The sequence below is a fragment of the Bombina bombina genome, chromosome 2 (genome assembly GCF_027579735.1).
Source record: "Bombina bombina isolate aBomBom1 chromosome 2, aBomBom1.pri, whole genome shotgun sequence".
In the NCBI taxonomy this organism is placed as follows: Eukaryota; Metazoa; Chordata; class Amphibia; order Anura; family Bombinatoridae; genus Bombina; species Bombina bombina.
Genome location: NC_069500.1, coordinates 914444767 through 914465692, shown reverse-complemented (window position 1 = coordinate 914465692; position 20926 = coordinate 914444767). Strand labels below are relative to the sequence as shown.

The following is a 20926-nucleotide window of genomic DNA, read 5'->3' as shown; positions in this document are numbered from 1 at the left end:
GTTTAAAATTGTATTCTCTATCTGAATCATTAAATAAATATTTTGGGTTTCATGTGCCTTTAAGCCTATTCTAAAACTAAAGCCCCACTTAAAAATCCCACCCCACAATAAAGAACCCTTTTTATAGGGCATTGCCCTAAAGTGACTTAGCTCTAAAAAAAATACTACAACATTCTACAATACAAGTAACCCCACCCACCCAACAAAAATATATATCTTAAAAACCCTACTGTAGCAATAGCCCTGAAAAGGGCATTTGGTTGGGCATTGTCCTTAGAAGGACATTTGGTAGGGCAGTGCCCTAAAGCTCTTTTGCTGCCCAGAATAAAAAAACAAAACAACCTATTCTAAAAAAACAAACAAAAAAAGCCTACCACTAAACCCAAAGTTGGTACTCACCAAACTTGAATCCGGCTCCTAAGTAATCACCAACTGTTGTGCTCCTCTTCTATCAGTGGTCTTCTATCTTCTTTCCGGTGGTGGTGGTCTTCTATCTTCATCCCAGCGGTGGTGGTCTTCTATCAATAGTGTCCTACAAAAAGCCCTTCTAAGGGCTATTGCTGTAGTTTATTTTAGTGTCAGTATTGGGGTTTTTATTAAGTTTTTTTTTGTTTTTTTAAGTGGGGCTTTAGTTTTAGAATAGACATAACTGTGTTTTTTTGTTTTCTGTAATGTTAGTTTTTTTTTTCTATGTAATGTTAGTTTTGTTTTTTTGGTAACTTAGGGAGTGTTAGGTTAGGGGTGTTAGGGGAGTTAGCTAGTTAGAGTGTTAGTGGGTACTTTGCGATGGGGATTCTGGAAGTTTGCTCGAGCAGGAGTGATAAATAGCGCTCCACTTGTAATCTAGCCCTTATAGAACTATACTCTTTTTATGTACAATATGGGTAATTTAGAGAATCATTCTGTCATGAACACCTCATGATTTTAGGATGTCAGGGGTTATTTTTCTTAAATATCCTAAATGTCCTTGGCAACTAAAAAAATGTTATTTTTTTTGTTAATCTGTGTAATAGACGACTTTAATCTATGTTGAAAATTGCTGCTATAAGGATTTTTTAAGATATAACAGATATTCACATATAAAAAGAAAAATCCAGTATTTCCATGATGTTCTTAACTTTTGCCCAAGGCATTTATGTTTGATGAGTTGTATTTTATTTATTTTACATAAAAGTATGATCACATACAAACTCATTCAAACATAAAAAGCCAGAACATTCAAAACTCAAACTTTGTAAACACCTTCATTTATGTTGATGGCGTGACATCATCAGTGAAATTACAAATTATAATATAATACATCGCTGATGGTTTTACACAAAAACATATATTATATCACATCATGCTATAATATTGAAAACAAAAACTATTTAAATTTACATTATATCTTTTTTATTATTAAGTAATTCTCTAATACATTGCAAAGTAAAAGAAAACGGATTGTTACATAAGTATTACAATCATTAAGATGGTAGCACAATTACAAGATTAACAGTCCAAAATTGCCTATGAGTGAAGACTTGGGGTGAATTTATCAAGCTCTGTATGGAGCTTGATGCCAGTGGTTTAGACTGCTGCTTCGTAACTTCTGTTTCCGGCAAGCCTGAAGGCTCGCTGGAAAGAGAAGTTACGAAGCAGCGGTCTAAAGACCGCTGCTCCATTACTTGTCTGCCTGCTCTGAGGCGGCGGAGAGAAATCAACCCTATCGAATACGATCGGGGTGATTGACACCCCCTGCTAGCGGCCAATCACAAGAACTGCTGGTGCAATGATAAATGTTGACAGCGTATGCTGTTGGCATTTATCGATGTGTGGCGGACTTGATACGCTACATCGTATCATGTCCACTCACACATTAATACATTTACCCCTTGAAGTCTATGAGGCCTATTTATAAAAGGTCTGTCGGACCTGATCCGAAAGTGCGAATCAGGTCCGACAGACCTTCCTGAATGCGGAGAGCAATACGCTCTCCGTATTTAGCATTGCACCAGCAGCTCTTGTGAGCTGCTGGTGCAACGCCGCCCCCTGCAGATTTGTGGCCAATCGGCTAAGGGGTGTCAATAAACCTGATTGTAGTCAATCAGGTTAAATTGTGGCGATGTCTGTCCGCCTGCCCAGAGCAAGTGGACAGGGTTATGGAGCAGCGGTCTTTAGAAACACGGGCCCTCAAGCTCCATTCGGAGCTTGATAAATGGGCCTCTATGAATCAAGAATAACATAGACGCAATAAGCCATCAACTGGAGAAAAACAAGTAGTGAGCAAATACTAAAGTGATAGAGCTCGAAATTAATAACAATAAACAAAACAAGCAATATTGAATGACAGCTTTCAAACAGGTGCTAATCATGTAGTATATATACAGATCACATTTATATATTGAATTAAACCAAAACTGAGTAAAAGGAGTGAAGGCTTTTCACTTGTATATGAAGAAGGTCAGCTATTTTATAATAGACTACCAATTGATATATCAGTTGATAATGTAGTTTCTCTAGAGCTACTTGTGAACGCCATTCTGATATGGAAGGAACAGTGTTTTGTTTCCAATGTCTAGGTATTACATGTTTGGCACTGTTTAAAAGAATAAGCAATGCACGATTGTGAGATTTGGAGAGATTAGGAATAGGTTTGTGAGGAATGGCAACAGAGGGATCAAAGGGAATGTGAATGAACAATAAGGGCTAGATTACAAATGGAGCGCCAATTTATCACGCACCCGCAAAAATAAATAACCAGCCATTTACATTGCGGTCTATAGGAACTCTGTGTTCCCTGTAAATATATATCTATATGCTTATATACATATATATTTATGTGTTAATATGTGTATAAACACATATTACCACATAAATATATATTTATATAATCATATACATTTATATTTAAATTTGCTGCCCATCAAGGCGCGACTTATCCCTTTCGCTGTGCTAGTTCACATACCGTTTCTGACGGAATGAGAATGAGGCTCCCATTGGAGCATATGTAAGCGCGGTCTTGTGTGCGCAATGCCTCTGTGCAATTGGAACACTAGGTTGCTTTCGCATTGCATGTCACGTGTTATACAAGCACTCATTAGTATGCGCTGGTATTACTTAGTTGAGCACAAATATTGCTTTAGTGTAAGTGATATTTAGCACACAAATTGTAAAATAGCCCTAAGTCATTAATTTCATTTACAAAAAAAAAAAAGGTCCACCAAATATTTATAAGGGTGCCTCTATCTCTACATATATTTTAGCATCTAATATAGTGCTTTTTGACTTATTGCAGTTTTAAATATGTCTTTATTTATTTATTTACAGTCAGATTACGAGTTTTGCGTTATGAGTGAAAAAGCCTCATAACGATGCTCTTTCACTATCGCTGATATTACGAGTTTTGCAGGTATATCTGTACCACACACTTTTTTGGGTGTCACGCAACGTAACTACCGCAGCTTTCAAAAAGTCCTTTTCCAATGGGACTTCCACAGCACCGGTATTACGAGTTTGCCTGGGAGGCCAAAAAGTTACCGATACAGCCTATAACTACAAGCTTCGTACCATACAGGGAGTGCAGAATTATTAGGCAAATGAGTATTTTGACCACATCATCCTCTTTATGCATGTTGTCTTACTCCAAGCTGTATAGGCTCGAAAGCCTACTACCAATTAAGCATATTAGGTGATGTGCATCTCTGTAACGAGAAGGGGTGTGGTCTAATGACATCAACACCCTATATCAGGTGTGCATAATTATTAGGCAACTTCCTTTCCTTTGGCAAAATGGGTCAAAAGAAGGACTTGACAGGCTCAGAAAAGTCAAAAATAGTGAGATATCTTGCAGAGGTATGCAGCACTCTTAAAATTGCAAAGCTTCTGAAGCGTGATCATCGAACAATCAAGCGTTTCATTCAAAATAGTCAACAGGGTCGCAAGAAGCGTGTGGAAAAACCAAGGTGCAAAATAACTGCCCATGAACTGAGAAAAGTCAAGCGTGCAGCTGCCAAGATGCCACTTGCCACCAATTTGGCCATATTTCAGAGCTGCAACATCACTGGAGTGCCCAAAAGCACAAAGTGTGCAATACTCAGAGACATGGCCAAGGTAAGAAAGGCTGAAAGACGACCACCACTGAACAAGACACACAAGCTGAAACGTCAAGACTGGGCCAAGAAATATCTCAAGACTGATTTTTCTAAGGTTTTATGGACTGATGAAATGAGAGTGAGTCTTGATGGGCCAGATGGATGGGCCCATGGCTGGATTGGTAAAGGGCAGAGAGCTCCAGTCCGACTCAGATGCCAGCAAGGTGGAGGTGGAGTACTGGTTTGGGTTGGTATCATCAAAGATGAGCTTGTGGGGCCTTTTCGGGTTGAGGATGGAGTCAAGCTCAACTCCCAGTCCTACTGCCAGTTTCTGGAAGACACCTTCTTCAAGCAGTGGTACAGGAAGAAGTCTGCATCCTTCAAGAAAAACATGATTTTCATGCAGGACAATGCTCCATCACACGCGTCCAAGTACTCCACAGTGTGGCTGGCAAGAAAGGGTATAAAAGAAGAAAATCTAATGACATGGCCTCCTTGTTCACCTGATCTGAACCCCATTGAGAACCTGTGGTCCATCATCAAATGTGAGATTTACAAGGAGGGAAAACAGTACACCTCTCTGAACAGTGTCTGGGAGGCTGTGGTTGCTGCTGCACGCAATGTTGATGGTGAACAGATCAAAACACTGACAGAATCCATGGATGGCAGGCTTTTGAGTGTCCTTGGAAAGAAAGGTGGCTATATTGGTCACTGATTTGTTTTTGTTTTGTTTTTGAATGTCAGAAATGTATATATGTGAATGTTGAGATGTTATATTGGTTTCACTGGTAAAAATAAATAATTGAAATGGGTATATATTTGTTTTTGTTAAGTTGCCTAATAATTATGCACAGTAATAGTCACCTGCACACACAGATATCCCCCTAAAATAGCTATAACTAAAAACAAACTAAAAACTACTTCCAAAACTATTCAGCTTTGATATTAATGAGTTTTTTGGGTTCATTGAGAACATGGTTGTTGTTCAATAATAAAATTAATCCTCAAAAATACAACTTGCCTAATAATTCTGCACTCCCTGTATACTGAAAGTCAGTAGTTATTGGTTTTATGTTACAAAGCCGTAACATAAAACTTATAACTAAAGTGCTAAAAAGTACACTAACACCCATAAACTGCCTATTAACCACTAATCTGCCGCTCCCGACATCGCCACCACTATAATAAACATATTAACCCCTAAACCGCCACACTCCAGAATCGCAAACACTATTTAAATATTAGTAACCGCTAATCTGCTGTCCCTAACATTGCCGCAACCTACATTACTGTTATTAACCCCTAATCTGCTGCCCCCAAAATCGCCGCCACTATATTAAGTTAATAACCCCTAAACCTAACCCTAAGTCTAACCCTAACACCCACTAACTTTAACACAATTAAAATAAATCTAAATAAAAATTACAATAAATCACTAAATAATTCCTATTTAAACTAAATACTTACCTATAAAATAAAACCTAAGCTAGCTACAATATAGCTAATAGTTACATTGTAGCTATCTTAGGTTTTATTTTTATTTCACAGGCAAGTTTGTATTTATTTTAACTAGGTAGACTAGTTAGTAAATAGTTATTAACTATTTACTAGCTACCTAGTTAAAATAAATACAAACTTACCTGTAAAATAAAACCTAACCTGTCTTACACTAACACCTAACCTTAGACTACAATTAAATCAATTACATTAATTAAATACAATTAACTAAATTACAAAAAATAATAAACACTAAATTACACAAAATAAAAAGTAAATGATCAAATATTTTAACTAATTACACCTAATCTAATAGCTCTATCAAAATAAAAAAGGCCCCCAAAATAAAAAAAAAAACCCTAGCCTAAACTAAACTGCCAATAGCCCTTAAAAGGGCCTTTTGCGGGGCAAACAACCCCTCAACAGTAAAGCCCACCACCCACACAACCAAACCCCTAAATAAAATCCTAAGCTCCCCATTGCCCTAAAAAGAGCATTTGGATGGGAATTGCCCTTAAAAGGGCATTTAGCTCATTTTCAGCCCAAACCCTAAGCTAAAATTAAATGTAATTTTTATTTGGATTTTTTTTAATTATGTTAAAGTTAGTGGTGTTAGGGTTAGGGTTAGATTTAGGATTAGGTTTAGGGGTCAATAACTTTAGTATAGTGGCGGCGACATTGGGGGTGGCAGATTAGGGGTTAATAACTTTAGTATAGTGGCGGTGACGTTGGGGCGGCAGATTAGGGATTAATAAGTGTAGGTAGGTGGTGGCGATGTCAGGGGTGGCAGATTACGGGTTAATAACTGTAATGTAGTTGGCAGCGACATTGGGGGCGGCATATTAGGGGTTAATAAGTGTAATGTAGGTGCCAGCGGTGTCATGGGCGGCAGATTATTGGTTAAAATGTAGGTAGGTGTCGGCGATGTCGGGTGCGGCATATTAGGGGTTAATAAGTGTAATGTAAGTGTCGGCGATGTCGGGGGCAGCAGATAAAGGGTGTTTAGACCTGGGGTTTATGTTAGAGTGTTAGATGTAAACATAACTTTTCTTTCCCTATAGGAATCAATGGGGCTGCGTTACAGAGCTTTACGCTCCTTTATTGCAGGTGTTAGGCTTTTTTTTTAGTCGGCTGTCCCCATTGATGTCTATGGGGAAATCGTGCACGAGCACGTAAAACCAGTTTACAGCAGCACTGGTATTTGGGTGCGGTATGGAGCTCAACGCTACCATATTGCCTGCTAATGCCGGGTTTTTGCAAACCTGTAATAGCAATGCTATACAGACTGGCATCCGTGGTCACAATCATCTGGGAAGGTCTGCAAAAACAGGTTCCCTGAGAGAGAAGATCCTGAGACAACCACCACGGAAGAGAATCTCTTAATGCCTGATCTAGAACAATCTTGGGAGACAGATCCACATAATCCCCGTTCCATTGTCTGAGCATGCATAACTGGAAAGGTCTGAGATGGAACCAAGCAAACGGAATGATATCCATAACTGAGACCATCAGACCAATAACCTCCATACACTGGGCCACTGAAGGCTCTTCTTGCTTCTGTCAGAAAAATCTTCATCTCTAGAGAATCTTTAATGGTCCCCAAGAATACCACCCTTGTAGCTGGAATCAAGGAACTTTTTCCTAAATTCACCTTCCAACCGTGGAAGTGCAGGGAAGACAACAACAACTCCGTGTGGGCACTTTCTTGTTGAAAAAATGGTGCCTGAACTAGAATGTCATCCAGATACTGCACCACCGCAACCCCTGCAAATGGAGCACCACCAGCAATGCTCCCAGGACCTTTGAGAAACCCTAAGAGCTGTAGCAAGACTGAATGGAAGGGCCACAAACTGAAAATGCCTGTTTAGGAAAGCAAATCTCAGAAGCTTGTGATGGTCCCTGTGGATGGGAATATGCAAATACACATCCTTCAGATCTACTGTTGTCATGAATTGACCCTCTTGAACCAGAGGAAGAATGGAATGAATAGTTTCCATCTTGAAAGATGGAAATCTGAGAAACTTGTTGAGTTCTAGAATAGGTCTGAAAAGTCCCTCCCTTTTGGGAACTATACACAGATTGGAATAGAACCCCAGCCCCTGCTCCTGAAACAGAATATGAACAATCACTCCCATGTCGGAAAGATCCTGAACACAACTTAAGAACGCCTCTCTTTTTATCTGGTCCACAGATAACCTGGAGAGAAGAAACCTGCCCCTGGGAGGAAAAGTCTTGAACTCTAGATTCTATCCCTGAGACACAATATCTACTGCCCAGGGATCTGGAACATCCCGAACCCAAGCCTGAACGAAAAATAAAAGTCTGCCCCTTACAAGATCCATTCCTGGATCGGGGGCAGATCCATCATGCTTCCCCTTGCTCCAGGACTGATTGGACTTCCAAGAGGGCTTGGACTGTTCCTGCTTGAAGGAGAAAGAGGGAGACTTAAGAGAGAAGTTATGAAAGGAGCTAAAATTACTCTGACAACTTTTCTGTTTATTTTACTTATCTTGAGGCAGAGAATGCCCCTTCCCACCCATAATATCTGAAATAATCTCAGCCAAACCTGGCCCAAACAACGTTTTACCCTTGTAAGGAATGGACAAAAGCTTAGATTTAGAGGACACATCCACAAACCAGGAGTTCAACCATAAGGCCCTGCGTGCCAGAACAGCAAAGCTAGAAATCTTTGCCCCCCAACTTGATGACCTGTAAAGAAGCATCCGCAATAAAGGAATTGGTCAACTTCAGAGCCTTGATTCTATACTGAATCTCCTCAAGAGGAGTATCCTGCTGAATAGAATCAGACAAAGCATCAAACCAATATGCTGCCGCAGTGGTAACAGTAGCAATACACACAGCGGGCTGCCATTGAAACCCCTGGTGAACATACATCCTTTTAAGCAAAGCCTCCAACTTCTTATCCATGGGATCCTTAAAAGAACAACTATCCTCAATAGGAATAGTAGTTCTCTTAGCCAAAGTGGAAATTGCTCCCTCCACCTTGGGAACCGTCTGCCAAGAATCCTTGATAGAATCAGCAATAGGAAACATTTTCCTAAAAATTGGAGAAGGAGAAAAAGGAATCCGAGGCTTCTCCCACTCCTGTGCAATAATCTCTGAAACACGATCTGGAACTGGAAAAACTGTGGAAGGAACATCAAAAAACCTATTAAGCTTACTAGACTTCTTAGGAGTAACTATGACCGTTGCATCAGAGTCATCCAAGGTAGCCAAAACCTCCTTGAGTAACAAACAAAGATGCTCAAGCTTAAACCTGAAGGAAACAACCTCAGAATCAGAGGAAGGAATTACACTGTCAGAATCTGAAATTTCACCCTCAGACGCCAAAGAAGTGTCTTCCTCCTCAGACCTATGGGAAGAAACATTTGACATAACTGCAACAGAGTCAGAAAATTTAAATTTCCTTTTGCACTTCCCCTGTAACACAGGAAAAGCGGACAAAACTTCGCTGCAGAGGATATATGGGTAGCCATATACTGCAAAGAAAAAACAACCTGAGACGAAATGCAGGCCACTGCATAAGAAGAGGAAAAGGTTTGGGATGATTGGGGAGAAAGCTGCAGTATGGCTTGAACAGGAGACCTCTGAACAACATTCTCCTTAGACAATGAAGGCTCTGAATTAAAAGGCCTATCCCTGTAATGCAATGTTCTCTCAATACATGAGGAACAAAAAGGTGGCTACACATAAGCATTTAAACATAAAGTGCAAGTAATAGCTTGCAGGTCTTCTTGGTCCATCTCTAGCACACAAATAATTATAAACATTACTATCTCTTTAAGGAAAAAACGTTAATAAAAACGCCAAAAATAAAAATGAACCCTGAACCCTTACTGCGAACCTCTACACCTCAACAAGCCTTGCTGAGGTGCTGACCTGACCTCCCACAGACCGGAGGATAAACCATAGCCAAAAAAGCAATCCGTACTCCAACACTGTCAGCGCCCACTCTGCAAACACCAGAACAGAAGTTGACAACCTCTTACTTCAGCAACTCAGAAGCGACTAAGGAAGAGCATGCAAAAACTCTGCCAATTTTGGGCATGCCCAACCACCTCCCGGCTGGCATTACACTCATCACAGCAAACAGCCACTAAGAGGAATAGAAAGTGTGTGACTCAATTTGTCTCCAAGCAGTCCTCTACTAATACACACAAAACACCCACACTAATAAAGAGCAATAACAAGGAGAGCTAATTAGCACTCCTAAACAGAGCCAAAATCCTAAACCTCTAACAGTGCCTCACAAAAGCTGCCACAAAGAAAAAAACCTGCACACAAGCAGGATCCATATCCCAAAAAGATTAACCCCATAAGTGTCAAACTTTTCTGCTTCCATATCATAAAAATAAAAATAGCACTTACCTCCATAACAGTCTAAACGGCAGCATGGCAGCTCACAAGGTTTGAAAGGCTTCATCCCTCACATGGACCTGTGGAAACAAAAAAAGACCAAGTAAACCTACTTAGGCTTTAAAAGAAGGGCAGCACAAACAACTTGGGAGGCACAATGGGGATTATACCCCACAAGTTCCCAAATGCTTAAAAGTCACCACGGCTAAACCCCAAAAGACCAGAACAAACCTGCTCTGTCTAAAAATAACAAACTCTTGATTGAAGAATCAGACACCTAACTATAATGACTGGGGATTGTGGGTAGGGGAGTGGTATTTACGAGCTTTGCTGTGGTGCTCTTTGCCTCCTCCTGCTGGTCAGAAGTGGTAATCCGTGGACTCACCGTGTCATTAGAAAGAAAATGTATTTTTAATTTGACTTATTAAATTGTATTACTCAACAAATATCGGTTGTCTTTTTCTTGAAGGTATTCCAAAACTTATCACTGCTGATATGATTAAAGAAGGTGCTGCTATTATTGATGTTGGAATTAATCATATTGAAGATCCAGTCTCAGGAAAATCAATATTAGTAGGTGATGTGGACTATAAAGGTAAATAACATGTTTCATGCTCAATATTTTTTTCTTTTGACTAACCTACATGCTTTATAAATTTATTTAAGAATTCAGATACACTGATGTTTGTAATATACATGCATTGCTATATATTCAATGGAAAATAATGTATCCTTTTCTAAAAATGTTGTAATAGATTAGCAATTTCATCAAATAACTAATTTGCCACAAATAATTAAAACAGACCACAAAATTATTTGTCACTTTTAGTAAAAGCCATTTATTTCATTTTAATGGGCCTACACAACTAGAATTATAACACACAACCATGAAGTTGATTACATGTAAAAATAGAGGGCCAGATGACAAGTGGAATGCTATTTTGCACTTTTGCTTGCACGCAAACACTGCTTTAAAAAAGTTTTATCACACCCTTATTGTCCATTCACATCCCCTTTGATCCCTCTGTTGCCCTTCTTCACAAGCGGTTAGTGAAGCACTCTAACTTCAAGATATGGCAACCGCCCTAACTTCTCCCCACAGACTTCAATGGAGAGTGCAAACTGGAAAAAAAACGAACACTTGCTCGCTAACCTAACACCACGTTAGACCTAGAACACTAAACTGAAGGTAGTATGAATATTTTACATTCCAATGTTCTTCACATAGAAGAAAACGTTCTATTTACTTTTAAATATATATTTCTATATATATATATGCTATTTTTTTGTAATATATATATATATATATATATATATATATATATATATACATATATATATAGAAAATAACTTGATGGGGCCTATTTGGAACAGCCAATAGAATGCAAGCTCAATCCTATTGGCTTTTCCAATCAGCCAATAGGATTGAAGTTCAATCCTATTGGCTGATTGCATCAGCCAATAGGATTTTTTCTACCTTAATTCTACCTGAATTCTATCAGCCAATCGGAATCTAAGGGACGCCATCTTGGATGACGTCACTTAAAGGAACCTTCATTCGTCGGGTAGTCGTCGGCCGAAGAGGATGCTCCGCGCCGGATAGATGAAGATAGAAGATGCCATCTGTATGAAGACTTCTGCCATCTGGAGGACCACATCTGTCCAGCTTGGATGAAGACTTCTGCCCGTCTGGAGGACCACTTCTGCCCAACTCGGATGAAGACGTCTCCCGGTAAGTCGATCTTCAGGGGGTTAGTGTTAGGTTTTTTTAAGGGTGTATTGTGTGGGTTTTATTTTTAGGTTAGGACTTTGGGCGGCAAAAGAGCTAACTGCTCTTTTAAGGGCAATGCCCATCCAAATGCCCTTTTCAGGGCAATGGGGAGCTTAGGCTTTTTTAGTTAGTATTTTTTTGGGGGGGGTTGGTTGTGTGGGTGGTGGTTTTTACTGTTGGGGGGGTTGTTAGTATTTATTTTTACAGGTAAAAGAGCTGATTACTTTGGGGCAATGCCCCGCAAAAGGCCCTTTTAAGGGTTATTGGTAGTTTAGTTTAGGCTAGGTTTTTTTTTTTTTTTTGGGGGGGGGCTTTTTTTAGGGCTCTTAGATTAGGTGTAATTAGCTTAAATTTCTGTAATTTGTTTATTATTTTTTGTAATTTAGTGGGGGGTTTTTATACTTTAGATAATTGTTTATAATTTAGTTAATTGTATGTAATTTATTTAATTATATTTAATTGTATTTAATGTAGGGAATTTATTTAATTGTAGTGTAGTGTTAGGTGTAATTGTAACTTAGGTTAGGTTTTATTTTACAGGTAAATTTGTATTTATTTTAGCTAGGTAGTTATTAAATAGTTAATAACTGTTTAATAACTATTCTACCTAGTTAAAACAAATACAAACTTGCCTGTAAAATAAAAATAAATCCTAAGCTAGCTACAATGCAACTATTAGTTATATTGTAGCTAGCTTTGGGTTTATTTTATAGGTAAGTATTTAGTTTTAAATAGGAATAATTTAGTTAATGATAGTAATTTTATTTATATTTATTTAAATTAGATTTAAGTTAGGGGGTGTTAGGTTTAGACTTAGGTTTAGGGGTTAATACATTATATATAGTGGCGGCGACATTGGGGATGGCAGATTAGGGGTTAATAAGTGTTATGTAGGTGGCGGCGGTGAAGGGGGGGCAGATTAGGGGTTAATAACATAATGTAGGTGGAGGTGGGCTCCGGGAGCGGCAAGATAGGGGTTAATAACTTTATTAGAGTGGCGGTGGGCTCCAGGAGCAGTGGTTTAGGGGTTAATAACTATATTAGAGTGGCGGTTGGCTCCAGGAGCGGCGGTTTAGGGGTTAATAACTTTATTTAGTTGCGGTGGGGTCCAGGAGCAGGGTTATAGGGGTAAAACAGTTTAGTATAGTGCGGGTGTTTAGTGACAGTATACCAATAAAGCTGGGAAAAAGCCGAAGAGCAGCGAGATTGATGACTGTTAGTTAACAACAGTCCGCTGCTCATCGCCCCATACTTGCTGCGTGGCTTTTTGACAGCTTTTTTGGTAACTTTGGAGAACATATGCAGGTCCGTTAGGCGATCTTAGGCGAGCGTATTGGTGCCAGCGAATGCAAGTAAGTTGACGAGTTGATAAATAGGGGCCATTGTGTAGTTCATTAACAAATCTAGACAGGCCAGAAGGCTTGTTTTCCCACAGAAAAGCTCTGAATTACATTGTTTCCAATGCAGCAAATGATTCTGGGTAAGATATTCAAATTAGGTTCACAATGACACACCTTTTTCCTTTGCTGCATTGGAAACAATGCAATTCAGAGGTTTTCTGTGGGAAAAACAAGTCTTCTGGCCTGTCTAGTTTTGTTAATGAACTACACAATTAGTTATTTTCTCTATATTTTGTGTGTAGTGGAGGATTTTAAACTCACCTTTTACCTCCCCCTAATTTTAAATGTTGTTGTATATATAAATATATATAGGTATATGCACATTTATATATATTGAAATATATATTTAAAAATGCCTTTTCCCTATGTAAAGAACACTGGAATGTAAAATATTACACATTACATACACAGTTAAACACATTATTAAATATAAAAATTTTATAAAAATGTATTTTCATGTTTTCGGATATTTGAGTGGAAAGGGCTCCAAGATATATATTCAGATTTATATATGTGTATACATGAGTATATATGTGTTTATATGTTTGTGTGTGTATATATATATATATATATACATATAAACATAAAAACACATGTATACACATAAATATACATATATATCTGTATCTATATATATATATATATATATATATATATTTATCTTGTTAAGTGTAGTCAGTCCACGGGTCATCCATTACTTATGGAATATATCTCTTCCTAACAGGAAGCTGCAAGAGGATCACCCAAGCAGAGCTGCTATATAGCTCCTCCCCTCACATGTCATATTCAGTCATTCTCTTGCAGCCTAACTAAAGATAGGTCGCTGTGAGAGGTCTGTGGTGTTTTTTAACTTAGTTTATTTCTACAATCAAAAGTTTGTTATTTTAAATGGCACCGGAGTGTGCTGTTTGTTCTCAGGCAGCATTAGAAGAAGAATCTGCCTGCGTTTTCTATGATCTTAGCAGACGTAACTAAGATCCACTGGCTGTTCTCATCTGAGGAGTGAGGTAACTTCAGAGAAGGGGAATAGCATGCAGGGCCCCCCTGCAAAAGAGGTATGTGCAGTAAATTATTTTTCTGAGGAATGGAATTGACTGAGAAAATACTGCTGATACCAATGTAAAGTAAGTTCAGCCTTAAATGCAGTGATAGCAACTGGCATTAGGCTGATGAGTGTGTGTACACTGAATGTATTTTTCTAAGGAATGGAATTGACTCTGAAAATACTGTTAATACTGAAATAATGTATGAGCCTTAACTGCAGTAAAAGCGACTGGTAGCAGGCTTATTAATAACACTTCATAACTTTTCAAATGTATGTTTAAAACGTTTACTGGCATGTTAATCGTTTTTTGTGAGGTACTTGGTGATAAAATTTATTGGGGCATGATTTTTACCACATGGCCATCTTTGTTTTCTGCATAGAAACAGTTATCTGAGCTTCCCCACTGTTGTAATATGAGTGGGAGGGGCCTATTTTAGCGCTTTTTTGCGCAGTAAAAATTCAGTCACAATCTGTCTACTTCATCCTCCATGATCCAGATCGTCTCTAGAGAGCTCAGGGGTCTTCAAAATTCATTTTGAGGGAGGTAATCAGTCACAGCAGATCTGTGACAGTGTGTTTTGACTGTGATAAAAACGTTAATTATTAAATTGTTATCCGTTTTTGGGTCTTAAGGAGTTAATCATCCATTTGCTGGTGGGTGCAATCCTTTGCTAACTTAATACATTTACTGTGAAAAATTGGTTGCTATAACTATTTTGGTTCATTGTTATTTCAACTGTGACAGCTTTTTGTGCTTCTTAAAGGCACAGTAGCGTTTTTTATATTGCTTGTAAATTTATTTAGAAAAGTATTTCCAAGCTTGCTAGTCTCATTGCTAGTCTGTTTAAACATGTCTGACACAGATGAATGTCTTTGTTCACTATGTTTAAAGGCCAATGTGGAGCCCAATAGAAATTTGTGTACTAATTGCATTGATGTTACTTTAAATAAAAGTCAATCTTTACATGTAAAGAAATTATCACCAGACAACGAGGGGGAAGTTATGCCGACTAACTCTCCTCACGTGTCAGTACCTTGGCCTCCCGCTCAGGAGGTGCGTGATTTTGTGGCGCCAAGTACATCAAGGAGGCCCTTACAAATCACTTTACAAGACATGGCTACTGTTATGACAGAAGTATTATCTAAATTGCCAGAATTAAGAGGCAAGCGCGATAGCTCTGGGTTAAGGACAGAGCGCGCGGATGAGGTGAGAGCCATGTCAGATACTGCGTCACAGTTTGCAGAACATGAAGAGGGAGAGCTTCATTCTGTGGGTGACGGATCTGATCCAGGGAGACTGGATTCAGAGATTTCTAATTTTAAATTTAAGCTTGAGAACCTCCGCATATTGCTAGGGGAGGTATTAGCGGCTCTGAATGATTGTAACACGGTTGCAATTCCAGAAAAATTATGTAGGTTGGATAAATACTATGCGGTACCGGTGTGTACTGACGTGTTTCCTATACCTAAAAGGCTTACAGAGATTATTAGCAAGGAGTGGGATAGACCTGGTGTGCCTTTTTCCCCTCCTCCCATATTTAGGAAAATGTTTCCTATAGACGCCACCACACGAGACTTATGGCAGACGGTCCCTAAGGTGCCTAAGGTGGAGGGAGCAGTTTCTACTTTAGCTAAGCGTACCACTATCCCGGTGGAGGATAGTTGTGCCTTTTCAGATCCAATGGATAAGAAATTAGAGGGTTACCTTAAGAAAATGTTTGTTCAACAAGGTTTTATCTTACAGCCCCTTGCATGCATTGCGCCTGTCACTGCTGCGGCGGCATTCTGGTTTGAGTCTCTGGAAGAGGCCATTCGCACAGCTCCATTGGATGAAATTATGAACAAGCTTAAAGCACTTAAGCTAGCTAACACATTTGTTTCTGATGCCGTCGTACATTTAACATAAACTTACGGCTAAGAACTCCGGATTCGCCATCCAAGCGCGCAGAGCGCTATGGCTTAAATCCTGGTCAGCTGACGTGACTTCTAAATCTAAATTGCTTAATATTCCTTTCAAAGGGCAGACCTTATTCGGGCCCGGCTTGAAAGAAATTATAGCTGACATTACGGGAGGTAAGGGCCATGCTCTACCTCAGGACAGGGCCAAATCAAAGGCCAAACAGTCTAATTTTCGTGCCTTTCGTAACTTCAAGGCAGGAGCAGCATCAACTTCCTCCGCTCCAAAACAGGAAGGAGCTGTTGCTCGTTACAGGCAGGGCTGGAAAGTTAACCAGTCCTGGAACAAGGGCAAGCAGGCTAAGAAACCTGCTGCTGCCCCTAAGACAGCATGAAGAGAGGGCCCCCTATCCGGAAACGGATCTAGTGGGGGGCAGACTTTCTCTCTTCGCCCAGGCTTGGGCAAGAGATGTCCAGGATCCCTGGGCGTTGGAGATCATATCTCAGGGATATCTCCTGGACTTCAAAACTTCTCCTCCACGAGGGAGATTTCATCTTTCAAGGTTATCAGCAAACCAAATAAAGAAAGAGGCATTTCTACGCTGTGTACAAGACCTCTTACTAATGGGGGTGATCCACCCAGTTCCGCGGACGGAACACGGGCAAGGATTCTATTCAAATCTATTTGTGGTTCCCAAGAAAGAGGGAACCTTCAGACCAATCTTGGACTTAAAAATCCTAAACAAATTCCTAAGAGTTCCATCATTCAAAATGGAAACTATTCGAACCATCCTTCCCATGATCCAAGAGGGTCAGTACATGACCACAGTGGACTTAAAGGATGCCTACCTTCACATACCGATTCACAAGGATCATTATCGGTACCTAAGATTTGCTTTCCTAGACAGGCATTACCAGTTTGTAGCTCTTCCCTTTGGATTAGCTACGGCTCCAAGAATCTTTACAAAAGTTCTGGGCTCACTTCTGGCGGTACTAAGACCGCGAGGCATAGCGGTGACTCCGTACCTAGACGACATTCTGATACAAGCGTCAAGTTTTCAAACTGCCAAGTCTCATACAGAGATAGTTCTGGCATTTCTGAGGTCGCATGGGTGGAAGGTGAACGTGGAAAAGAGTTACCACTTACAAGGGTTCCCTTTCTAGGGACTCTTATAGATTCTGTAGAGATGAAAATTTACCTGACAGAGGCCAGGTTATCAAAACTTCTAAATGCTTGCCGTGTCCTTCATTCCATTCCACACCCATCAGTAGCTCAGTGCATGGAAGTAATCGGCTTAATGGTAGCGGCAATGGACATAGTACCATTTGCGCGCCTGCATCTCAGACCGCTGCAATTGTGCATGCTAAATCAGTGGAACGGGGATTACTCAGATTTGTCCCCCCTACTAAATCTGGATCAAGAGACCAGAGATTCTCTTCTATGGTGGCTTTCTCGGCCACATCTGTCCAAGGGGATGACCTTTTGCAGGCCAGATTGGACGATTGTAACAACAGACGCCAGCCTTCTAGGCTGGGGCGCAGTCTGGAACTCCCTGAAGGCTCAGGGATTATGGACTCAGGAGGAGAAACTCCTCCCAATAAATATTCTGGAATTAAGAGCAATATTCAATGCTCTCCTAGCTTGGCCTCAGTTAGCAACTCTGAGGTTCATCAGATTTCAGTCGGACAACATCACGACTGTGGCTTACATCAACCATCAAGGGGGAACCAGAAGTTCCCTAGCGATGTTGGAAGTCTCAAAGATAATTCGCTGGGCAGAGTCTCACTCTTGCCACCTGTCAGTGATTTACATCCCAGGCGTGGAGAACTGGGAGGCGGATTTTCTAAGTCGCCAGACTTTTCATCCGGGGGAGTGGGAACTTCATCCGGAGGTCTTTGCTCAACTGATTCATCGTTGGGGCAAACCAGATCTGGATCTCATGGCATCTCGCCAGAACGCCAAGCTTCCTTGTTACGGATCCAGGTCCAGGGACCCGGGAGCGGTGCTGATAGATGCTCTGACAGCCCCTTGGGTCTTCAACATGGCTTATGTGTTTCCACCATTCCTGATGCTTCCTCGTTTGATTGCCAAGATCAAACAGGAGAGAGCTTCGGTGATTCTGATAGCGCCTGCCTGGCCACGCAGGACCTGGTATGCAGACCTAGTGGACATGTCGTCCTGTCCACCGTGGTCTCTGCCTCTGAGACAGGACCTTCTAATTCAGGGTCCTTTCAACCATCCAAATCTAATTTCTCTGAGGCTGACTGCATGGAGATTGAACGCTTGATTCTATCAAAGCGTGGCTTCTCGGAGTCGGTTATTGATACCTTAATACAGGCTAGGAAGCCTGTTACCAGAAAAATTTACCATAAGATATGGCGTAAATATTTATATTGGTGCGAATCCAAGAGTTACTCATGGAGTAAGGTTAGGATTCCTAGGATATTGTCCTTTCTACAAGAGGGTTTAGAAAAGGGCTTATCTGCTAGTTCGTTAAAGAGACAGATTTCTGCTCTGTCTATTCTTCTACACAAACGTCTGGCTGAAGTTCCAGACGTTCAGGCTTTTTGTCAGGCTTTAGCTAGGATTAAGCCTGTGTTTAAGACTGTTGCTCCGCCGTGGAGCTTAAACTTAGTTCTTAACGTTCTTCAAGGCGTTCCATTTGAACCCCTTCATTCCATTGATATCAAGCTGTTATCCTGGAAGGTTCTGTTTTTGATGGCTATTTCCTCGGCTCGAAGAGTCTCTGAGTTATCTGCCTTACATTGTGATTCTCCTTATCTGATTTTTCATTCAGACAAGGTAGTTCTGCGTACTAAACCTGGGTTCTTACCTAAGGTAGTTACTAACAAGAATATCAATCAAGAGATTGTTGTTCCATCACTGTGTCCTAACCCTTCTTCAAAGAAGGAACGACTTTTGCATAATCTGGACGTAGTCCGTGCCCTGAAGTTCTATTTGCAGGCAACTAAAGATTTTCGTCAAACTTCTTCCCTGTTTGTCGTTTACTCTGGACAGAGAAGAGGTCAAAAGGCTTCGGCTACCTCTCTCTCTTTTTGGCTTCGTGGCATAATACGTTTAGCCTATGAGACTGCTGGACAGCAGCCTCCTGAAAGGATTACAGCTCATTCTACTAGAGCTGTGGCTTCCACCTGGGCCTTTAAAAATGAGGCCTCTGTTGATCAGATTTGCAAGGCTGCAACTTGGTCTTCACTTCACACTTTTTCAAAATTTTACAAATTTGACACTTTTGCTTCTTCGGAGGCTATTTTTGGGAGAAAGGTACTTCAGGCAGTGGTTCCTTCTGTTTAATGTTCCTGCCTTGTCCCTCCCTTCATCCGTGTACTTTAGCTTTGGTATTGGTATTCCATAAGTAATGGATGACCCGTGGACTGACTACACTTAACAAGAGAAAACATAATTTATGCTTACCTGATAAATTTATTTCTCTTGTAGTGTAGTCAGTCCACGGCCCGCCCTGTCTTTAAGGCAGATCTAAATTTTAATTAAACTCCAGTCACCACTGCACCCTATGGTTTCTCCTTTCTCGTCTGCTTTGGTCGAATGACTGAATATGACATGTGAGGGGAGGAGCTATATAGCAGCTCTGCTTGGGTGATCCTCTTGCAGCTTCCTGTTAGGAAGAGATATATTCCATAATAATGGATGACCCGTGGACTGACTACACTACAAGAGAAATAAATTTATCAGGTAAGCATAAATTATGTTATATATATGCATACAAAATTAGATATGTATATGTATGTAAATGTACATTATAGCCCTTTTCATTCAATAAACTTGTCATATTCCATTTATTTTTTAACCCTTATTACTTTGTATTTTTAATATTTATGTGAATAATTATTATTAGATGATGTATATATGAGCATAACACTTTATTTAATGTATTTGTTTTGTTTGGTGCAACTTTTAGTTTGCGCTTGGCGGTCGTGTTTACTTTAAACTTGTAATATAAACGCAAGTTAACATGGGCAGGATATTTCAATATTTCCATTAGTGCGCTACTATATCAATACCTATATATATATATATATATATATATATATATATATATACAGGTACAGGTATATATGGATATAGAAATATCTATTTTAAATCAAATTAACATTTTCTTTTATGTGAACACTGGAATGTGAAATATTAACTCCTGTCGGGTTAGCCCGCAAGAAAAAAGTCCGACAGAAGTACACTTATTCTTCAAGTGCACTAACCTGACATGAGTTATATTAATGTGCATTATGTATTTATTAAATATAAATTATTGAAAAAAAGCTAATATTTACATAACACGTCTTAAGAGAACTAATTCTTACCGTGCGCTAACCAGACACTGCGTTAGACCTACAGTGCAAAACCCATATTTTACATTCCTATGTTCTTCACATAGGAAACAAAATGTTCTTTTTAATTTTTAAACATATTTATATATATATATATATATATATATATATATATATATATATCTGATAATGTTAATGTGAAATATATGTATACAGGTATAGATATATACTGATATATATATAATGGAATATCAATTTAAAAATACCAAAAAATATTTAAATTTGTATTTAAATACTTACATTAAAACAAATTATACATATTACTATATAATTATTATTAGGCACACACACACACACACATATATATATATATATATATATATATATATATATTACAGTCTTTGCAGTATTATTTTCAGTTTGTAATACCACACTAAAGTTACTATGGTAGCGATATTGATATTGCAACGCGCACTTTGCTTAGTGTGCCATCTTTAATCTAGTGCTTGCTGTTTAGTTTAAATAAAGCAGCTCCACAATTTTATGGATATAATATAACAAATGC

The 20926-nt window shown here is 39.4% G+C and overlaps 1 protein-coding gene across 1 annotated transcript in view; it reads left to right on the top strand.

Annotated features, from left to right (window-relative positions):
• MTHFD2L (methylenetetrahydrofolate dehydrogenase (NADP+ dependent) 2 like) overlaps positions 1 to 20926 on the top strand; it is a 180782-nt gene that overhangs the window by 142102 nt on the left and 17754 nt on the right. Inside the window, exon 7 of the mRNA XM_053700160.1 lies at positions 10414 to 10539. Coding sequence (XP_053556135.1) covers positions 10414 to 10539 — 126 coding nt within the window. The remainder of the gene's footprint in view (positions 1 to 10413; positions 10540 to 20926) is intronic.